This window comes from Gastrolobium bilobum, unplaced genomic scaffold, assembly GCF_033153095.1.
Source record: "Gastrolobium bilobum isolate Gb01-03AN ecotype WA unplaced genomic scaffold, APGP_CSIRO_Gbil_v1 utg4366, whole genome shotgun sequence".
Classification (NCBI taxonomy): domain Eukaryota; kingdom Viridiplantae; phylum Streptophyta; class Magnoliopsida; order Fabales; family Fabaceae; genus Gastrolobium; species Gastrolobium bilobum.
The window spans coordinates 93,235-102,114 of record NW_026895214.1 but is presented as its reverse complement, the minus strand read 5'-3'; the positions used below and the strand labels follow the sequence as shown (position 1 = coordinate 102,114).

At 34.4% G+C, this 8,880-nt stretch overlaps 1 protein-coding gene across 4 annotated transcripts; it reads left to right on the top strand.

The window, feature by feature from the left end:
* The first annotated feature begins 1,315 nt into the window (after positions 1-1,315).
* LOC133300139 (PI-PLC X domain-containing protein At5g67130-like) lies at positions 1,316-8,004 on the top strand. Of its 4 annotated transcripts, XM_061499654.1 has the most exons (11): positions 1,316-1,335; positions 1,407-1,567; positions 1,658-1,780; positions 1,934-2,071; positions 2,247-2,345; positions 2,434-2,737; positions 2,819-3,042; positions 3,144-3,230; positions 5,203-5,275; positions 5,369-5,575; positions 7,767-8,004. In XM_061499654.1, exons 2-10 carry the CDS (start codon positions 1,463-1,465, stop codon positions 5,383-5,385), a joined length of 1,170 nt encoding a protein of 389 aa, XP_061355638.1. In that variant the 5' UTR covers positions 1,316-1,335; positions 1,407-1,462; the 3' UTR covers positions 5,386-5,575; positions 7,767-8,004. The 4 variants fall into 4 exon arrangements, with proteins under 4 accessions (XP_061355638.1, XP_061355625.1, XP_061355646.1 ...); XM_061499641.1 differs by having other exon boundaries at positions 5,203-5,575; XM_061499662.1 differs by lacking the exon at positions 1,934-2,071 and having other exon boundaries at positions 5,203-5,575.
* The last annotated feature ends 876 nt before the right edge of the window (positions 8,005-8,880 follow it).

Here is an 8,880-nt window from a genome sequence, read left to right as displayed (position 1 = left end):
AATGTGTATTATGGTGGGCACTGATGTTTGTGGTAATTGACGGCAATGTTGAAGAAATATAATATAAAACTCTTCACTTTTTAGTTTAAGTCTTTGGATTGAATTGTTCTTAACATGATATCAGAGCTTAAATTTTTGGGTGAAATTGTTGCTTATATGGTCGGTGGTTATGGGGTCGCTAGTTCGATTGCCCCTACTATTTAGAAGAATTAAATCAGCAAAAGATAAGGGGAAAAAATGAGTCTGTACAATATCCTTGCGTGAAGGGATGTATTTGTGTGAAGAGATGTGTTAGAGAGATATAATATAAAACTATTGATGATATTCACTTCTCAAATTAAGCTCTTGGGTTGAATAGACTCTTAACTGACAAGCCATAAGTTAACAAAGAAGGGTATCATCCTTACAACTACTGTCTAGATAAATCAATGTTGCTCGCCCTCTGTACTTGTTGTCGAAAGTGTATTTGTCGTTACAATTGTAACATAGGTCCTTTGCACAACAATTTTTCATTTGGGCAGGAGTGAGCTATCTGATAGGTATGGCTGGAAACGGCCTTGATAAACTGTTGGAGGGAACACGGAGGAAGTCGATGCAGGAGCAGAGGCCTCGAAGGAGAATTGATAATCCATCGTAGAACCCATATAGATAAGCTTATGGTCTGAATGACTCGTAATAAGCCATCCCATGATCCCATCCCAAGATAAGTCTTATAAACCAACAAATAGCGAATTCCATTAGTAAGCGGCCATAGTAATTTAATATAAACGGTTAGTTAAAGTGTTAATTGGAAATGGATAAAAAAAAATGACATATTCATATGAAAAAATTACAATGTGAATCAATGATGGTAATTTTATAACTATTTATTTAAAAAAAAAAAATTTGCTTCTTTTATTATCATTAATATATTTTTGTATAGTTATGATTCTTTATATTACCATGTCATAATTTTTATTTTTTTGATTTTTCAAGGTATTCTCCGGCCTACAGCTGAAGATTAATTTTTTCGAGGCAATAGATCATATTAAGTGGATAAATGTCTCCCAATAAAACCTTTCTATACATATAGCTAGAGATCGTATCTCTATCAGAATATCTTATTTTATTTTTTTAATATAAGAGGATCTACTTCCATGTTAATTGCTAGACAGAAGCAACGTGGGTCGTGACGTGTCACAAGATTATTGCTTGAGTCATGACACTGGTTAAAACTTTCCTTAATCCAAATCCAAATTAAACAAGTGGACTTTAATTTTAATTAATTGATAATCTAGGCGCACTAGTGAAGTCAAAACAGTCGTTAATGGAAATGGACAAAACGTGAATCAAATGGTAAAGCTATTGTTGCCTTTTATGCCCAAAACTTTGATCACTGAACAGTAAAATTCTCTTTTTGCTTTCAGGTTTGAACCTTATTAGCTTCCTTCAGTAGCATTCTTCTTCTGCGAAGGCAACTGCAATGTGCTCGCATTTCCAGAACTACCGTTTGAAATGCAGAGCACTTGCCATTGTTTACCTCCTTCTGCCACTCATCTGTTCCTTCTTCTCTAACGGCAATTGTCAGGTTTTTTCTTTTCTCCCTCTCTCTGTCTCACAAGAGAAGAGATCCGTTGAAATTCGATTTCGTTATTTGAGATTGAACTGAAATTGGCAGGTCTTAGAAGCATGTTCAGCTGCTAGAGATTGCGGGTCGGGTCTCTACTGTGGCAATTGCCCCGCTTTGGGTTTGAACCAGCCCATTTGCATCAGAGGCCAACCCACCCTTCCTACATCCATCGTAAGCTCTTTCCTTTCACTGATTATTCTCCAATGCCCAATTAATGGGAACTTTCCTTCAGTTTTTAGCTAAATAACACAAAAAAAGCTGTTTTTTTTTTTAAAAAAACTTCTATTTTTTGGTGAATTTCGCCTTTTTGGGGGCACTCTGCAGGTGAATGGGTTGCCCTTCAATAAGTACTCGTGGATAGTGACCCATAATTCGTTCAGCATCGTTGATGCACCTCCTTTGCCGGGTGTTCAGAGACTAACATTTTACAATCAAGAAGACACTGTGACTAACCAGTTGAGGGTATGTGTAATGTGTCTGCACATTACATTGTGACTTTGCATTTTATTCTTTTTCTTTTGTTGGATGAAGTTGGATTCTACTTCAGCTAGACAATGATTTTTTATTTCTTTTTTTGGTAATTTAATTATTAGTTTTTTTTGTACTGTTTCTTATGCAATTGTTTTTGATGATTTAGAATGGAGTGAGGGGACTCATGTTGGATATGTACGACTTCCAGAATGATATCTGGCTCTGTCATTCATTTCGAGGGCAATGCTTCAACTTCACTGCCTTTGTAATGTGACCCTCTTTGTTATAAGTGTGATTTTTATGGTTTTGCTTGCATGGGGCGTCGACTAATATGTCCATTGAAATGTTCTCAGCAACCTGCAATAAATACTTTGAAAGAAGTCGAAGCATTCTTGACGGAAAATCCAGCTGAGATTGTCACAATCATAATTGAAGACTATGTGCACACTCCAAAGGGGTTGACTAATGTGTTCACAAGTGCTGGACTGGATAAGTATTGGTTTCCTGTGTCTAAGATACCGAAAAAGGGTGACGATTGGCCCACTGTAACAGAGATGGTTCAAGCAAATCACCGACTCCTTGTTTTCACTTCTGATGCTTCAAAGGAAGCTGAAGAAGGAATAGCTTATCAGTGGAAGCACATGGTCGAAAATGAGTGTAAGCACGATATCATTTTAGCATGTATACCTTCTTTATACATGGTTTGTAATGGCAGCCTCATAATTCATTTATTTTCAGCTGGAGATCCCGGAGTTCAACAGGGTTCTTGCCCACATAGAAAAGAATCAAAGGCATTAAATTCGAGAGGTTCTTCACTTTTCTTGATGAATTATTTTCCAACATATCCAGTTGAAGCTGACTCATGCAAAGAGCATTCGGCTCCACTTGCTGAGATGGTGAATACATGTTACAAAGCTGCAGGGAATGTGCTGCCCAACTTCATAGCTGTTAATTTTTACATGGTACTCCTTATTGCTCAGGGGTGTTAATTGAAACTTGATTATTGATCTCTATACAACATATACCCTGCACACTTTAGCATTCTGAATGAAATTTCATGCAGAGGAGTGATGGAGGTGGTGTTTTTGATATTGTGGATAAAATGAATGGCCACACATTGTGTGGGTGTAGTACAATCACAGCCTGCCAGGTTTGTCTGCATTTCTTGTCCAGATATGTATTGTCTTTATGCCATTTGTTTGTGAACCTTTTGTATTCTCAGAATTCCTTATTTCTTTCTGTGTTATGTTCCAAAACTAGTGACTAGATACCTAATTAAGTATAATTTTGCACCCAGTAGAAAGTCTCGAGAATTTCATCTAATTTGCAATTTTCAGCAGTCATTTATTCAAAATAGTTGTCCACATGAACAGAATATGAGACATTGAGGCTCTTTGAAGCCTGACTATGTGTCTGTTACTGTTCTTGCGAATATAGAATCAGACAATTGGTCTGTTAGTCACCACATTTAAAATTTCTCTACACTTTTTTTTTTTAATATAAGTGTGCATGTTTATATTTCTTGAAACCTACAATAATTCGGGAGATACCTTAACTTGTATGATCAGTGGCGGATCCAGGAATTTGATGAAGGGTGGGCACCTCCGCACCTGAAATGCAAAAAAATGAGATCTAACTTTTGCGGTTTCCATCACCAAGAATAACTACTTTATCTTTAGGTTGAGATTTGACCCCAGGATGTGACAAAGGGGGAAGGAAGTAAACAGCAAATAAACTGGCCGACACAAAGGTATGGGAAATTCCTTCAGCCTCAATGGCTCTGCGAATGTTGGCCTTCACCTGAAATGCACTCTTTGCTGGACCCACAGCATGAGTCCTGTCCACATCATTTCCAAACTCTGAAGGAAAGAATCTCTGCGAAACAATATAATTATTATAGCAAGCTCAAACTATGTTTCTGTTAGAAATCAAATTTGATTTTGCAACATCCACCACCAATCTAGAAAATCATAGAAGAATCAAGAGTTGCTAAACCAGAAAATTCCTGAAGCTATGTGGTGTGGAAGATCAAAGAAGCAACCAGAAAACTACCATCGCCGTTCAAGAAGAATCTACAAGATTTGATAAATAAAAGACTTGCCATTTATTAGAAGAATCTACATCACTCAAGATGTGTTGCCAACAAATAATAATAAACAAATGAAAAAGAAGACAAGTTGGCAAAGATGAAACAAAACATGTCATTGAAGAAAGATGTAGAAAGTTGTAGACTTGTAGCAAAGGAAAGAAAAGTCCAAGTAGAAAAAGTTTAGAATATTATATTATATAGAAGAAAAAGTCGGTAGGTGAAGTCTATATAAAGGTGTATGTTGTAGTTTGATATGTGTGTAAGTGAGATTAGGAATTAGAAAAGAATAGAAAGAAAAAGAGAGAAGAAAAGCACAAAGTGCCGTAACACTTAAATTAGAAAAGAATGAGATAGATGTGTGATGAGAAAGTGAGAGATAGAAGGAATAAAAATTTTAAGTGAAGGGTATTTTGGTATTTTCATATCAAATTTTAAGGGTGGGCACTTGCCCCCCTTCTCCCTTACCTGCCTCCGCCTCTGTGTATGATGGCAAGAAAAATTTAGTCACTTGGGGATGAAGGTGAATTTTCATTTTGTTGAAAGTATAGAAAAACATTAATATGCTCGAATTTAATTGTTACTCAAAATATTTTGTAGCTCCGGAGTCATTTAGCTTTACTATTAATAAAGAGAAAAGGGAGGTAGTTTTGCACGTTCACTTTCTGCCCCATAATTTCTAAAAAGATTTTTGTCTAACTCAAATCTTTGTTGAACAAAGAAATAAATTTATAGGCTTATAAAAATCAATGTAATAGATTGACATTAGTAATAACATCTCCATATTGTCTCTTGACTTTCCTTATTTTTCTTAACTATCTTCTCAACCATTTGTATTAATTGCATCTGTTCCATTTTATGGCATCATATAGCACACAGTATTTGGGAAAAAGTTGATTAAGATCCCTACAGTCATAATGTAGCCCACATATTCATCTCTTGGTGTTTTGTTGTGTTGTATTATATGACACGGTAGAATGCTTGATATGGATGGATTTCTATCAAAGACAATGACGTAATTACTGCAATTTTGCAGGCTGGTGCACATTTTGGGTCATGCAAGAATATTTCTGTACCTAGTGCAAGTCCAATGACCAACACTGCTGGAGGTTTTACTGGATCTGTTCAGTTCTCTAGTTCAGCTTCGCCTGTCCATTCTTCAAATTGCTTGCTTCTCTTTTTTTACTTCCTGCTTTTTGCAGTTTTGTTGCAACTGTGATGACTAAGAATTATCAAATCTTATGCAAGCTAGTCTTTCAAGAGGAGCTTAGTATCTTAGCATGTATTGCCTCAAGCTGTGAAATGTCATGGAACTGTTGCTGTTTTAGAAAAATAGATAAACAACTTTATGTTTTCGCTGATGCTATATATACAGACCAAGAATTTATCTGGAGCTATAAGCAGTTCAGGTATGTTGCGTTCTTGCTGTAGAAATCAAATTCTAGATGCTGGAACAATGGATGTGTATGCTTTCATTTGTTTCTCTCATTGGATTATTTCTGTTTTCACATTTGCAATGATGTGGTTGGCAAAATTACTTTCCAGATACTGATTTTGATAAGACATTGATTGGATCTATTGACCAAGCTGTGATTAGGTACACCAACATTCACATCATCTTTATCCCAAACAACTATTATAGTTGGGTACCAAGTTTTTTTTTTTTGTTTTAATTCGTTGGGGAGTGTGAAAGATGCTAAAAATTTAAAGTACACGTAGCCTAAGCTCTTCCATCAAACTTCAAAGTTAAGTTGGATTAGATAATGCTTCTCTCCAGGGAAGTATGTGATTCTACCTGCTATAGTTGGTAGCTTTCGCACTGAATGAGCTCAGTTGTCTGCTTCATGAGCTGGAAGTCTGAGTCTGAGTTCATGTTTCCGAGGGTTGGAAAATTTTATCTTACTGATTTTGAAGCTTAGTGGATGAGTTGCTCGTGATGATAAATAAATGAAAGCCTTTATTAATCCTTTATGTACAATGATTGCAGATGTGGGTTCAATAATTGTTTTTTCTTTTTAAAAAGTAAAAAATAAAAAAACGCATAGACTGCTAAATTTTTAGATGGAAGGGGTCAATCATATGCATTCATGATTGTGTATTTGATAAGGTGACATGACCAATGTTATGGATCATATTGTCAATATATACCCTTTTTTCTTTTCCTTTCTTTGTTCTTTTTGTTCATGTAATTGCTTGGTTTATGCCTATATTGGGAGAGTGAGGATTTATTTTATAAATGCATTTGGTCCATATGGAAAATACATTACTATGAAAAGGAGTGAAGAGTTTGTTGTATTTCATTGAAAAAAAAATTTCTTCAGATTGTTCATCTTAATGCAATATTTTATATCCTTCCCCCTTTTGTGTTGAAAATCTTGTCCTTGAATCCCCTAAATCTTTCATCCAAGCGCTGCAGCACTTTTCTTCTTTTTTTGAATATAACCTTTTGCCATATTGTTGTTTGTTGTTCCGTGGAAATTATGATCCTCCAATGTGATAGTTAATTCTCTCTTACTAGATACCTCTGCAACTTGTTGCAACCCCATTCCTTGAAGCTTGAACTAAATAATAGCTTATGTCTATATGTAAAGAGTTCTGTTCGGAAAACTATAATTTTTTATTTTTTAATTTTTTGAAAAATTTTCTTAGATGGATTGGAAGGTGCTGACAATTTTTCTGGTGTAAATATCTTTGATATATTTTTTCCTCTGGTGGTATCTTAGTAATGATAATAACTTTCTTTCTCAGTATCCCTGAAACTCAACCTTTCCATTGCTTGTAACTTCTCTGAACTATCAACCTTACTCCTCATATAGGTCTAATTAATTTCGGGTTTCTTGTTTCTGCTGTAAAGCTAGTCGAACATTTCTTGTCTTGCAGTAGAAATAGCTTGAACGAAATCCTTCTTTTGAATATTAAAAGATAATAAATTGAAGGTGTTATAATGGGTAAACGTTCCTGAAATATTTTGCTCAAAATATCCTTTGAAGGGGTATACACGCACCACACTTTAGACTAATATGATGCTTTATGTAATGTGTTCCAGTCATGCTTTTTACAATGTGGATAAAATCCCACTTGTGTTGAATGGTGATTATGACTATATTTGAAACAATTTTCTTCTTTTCTTTCATTATGTGATCCTTGGTAAATTTTAGAGTTATCAATCAGGTAAGCCATCTTTTCGTTTGTCTAGTTCTTTTACCCCTAGGCTGGTAAATTTAGTGCTAGTGTAGGTTTTGTTTATGGTTGCTTTGCTTTTCTCATTCTTTTTACCCCTGATTTGCTTTGCTTGCAAATCAGAGTCGTTGATCTTTTTTTATCTAACGGCTCTTAGATGAGGTGTCAAAATTGAAATTTGACACCGGTGTCAAAGGATCCTATCTCTCTCTCTCTCTCTCTCTCTCTCTATATATATATATATATATATATATATATATATATAATTTACGTTGTTGACATGGCGTGAACTTTTGATAATTGATTATATAATTTTTGTGGTGTCTTAGTAATGCTGATTATTTTGTATGTTTGCAAATACACGTGACTTCATTTTTGCCCTCCCTAATATTTATGACGTTTCCCCTTTTGAACTTACAGCTTTTGTACCAAGAAATCATTTGTCAACGACAGAATCAGGATAGAACGGCTAGAAGCTCTTGATCATTGTTAAGGTTATAAGTTATGATTGTATCCTAACAATTCACATTTCGCGTCTTCTTCCTATTACCCGGTCTTCCACTTTTGTATTGGTGTTGAAACAACCAAGTTGTCTGATACATAGCAAATTACTATAATAGGTAGGTACAACGGCAATTTAGTTTACAGAGGAACTTGCATGGGGTTTGCATTATGAGAACATCATGTAGATTTGTTCTTACAATATAAATCCAATTGGTTTAGAATCCAAAATGAGATGTTTTGGGATTTGGATAAAATATGGAGGGTGTTTTAAGAAAATTTGTGTTGCGGGAGGAATAAAATTTCTAAAATGTACTGAACTTTTTTTTCCTAAATCTCAAAAAGAGATAATTTTATTGTTAGCGTAACTATCCTCAGACAATTTGGGGAATCATATAACATGAACTTTGGCTTTCATGAATGACACTATTTTTTTAACCTGTTTCATATTTTTGCGGTTTGGGAAATAAATGGAGGGAATTTTGGGAAAAATATTTTTCAAGATGAGCGAAATCTTCAAATCGTCATGAATTTTTCACTTAAACCTCAAAATGTGTTTTGGGCAATGTTATTAAACTCGACTCGGGCTCGGTCGAGGTACTGGGTCATTGATTCAACCAGTGAGTCATTGGTTCAACTGCATGACCCGGTAAGTATTTGTAAATCTATAATTTATATTAAAAAAATTATAAATATATTTAAATACTTGTAAAAAAATATACCAATTTCAAATATTTTAATATGAAAATAATAAATTACACATAATTGTCCAACAAAAAATCAATCAAACATATAATATTTGTGATACTAATGTTTCAGGTTCAGTAAATAACATCTCTAACTATAAATCAAATCAAAATTCTCTGAGAGTTAATAAGCTAATAAGCTACATAATCAAATCAAATCAAGATAATATTAGTGTTGTAGGTACATAATATATGTAAGTTAATAAGCTACAAATCACTCAAATATTTCAAAAGAAAACAAATCATTTGTGTTTGAGAGTAGAACAAATAAGACATTAATTTACGAA

Coding starts and splice junctions, on each gene's coding strand:
- LOC133300139 (XM_061499641.1), top strand. CDS start 1,463: ATGTGCTCGCATTTCCAGAACTACCGTTTGAAATGCAGAGCACTTGCC. Junction 1,568..1,657: donor TCTCTAACGGCAATTGTCAG/GTTTTTTCTTTT, acceptor TGAAATTGGCAG/GTCTTAGAAGCATGTTCAGC. Junction 3,043..3,143: donor TAGCTGTTAATTTTTACATG/GTACTCCTTATT, acceptor AATTTCATGCAG/AGGAGTGATGGAGGTGGTGT.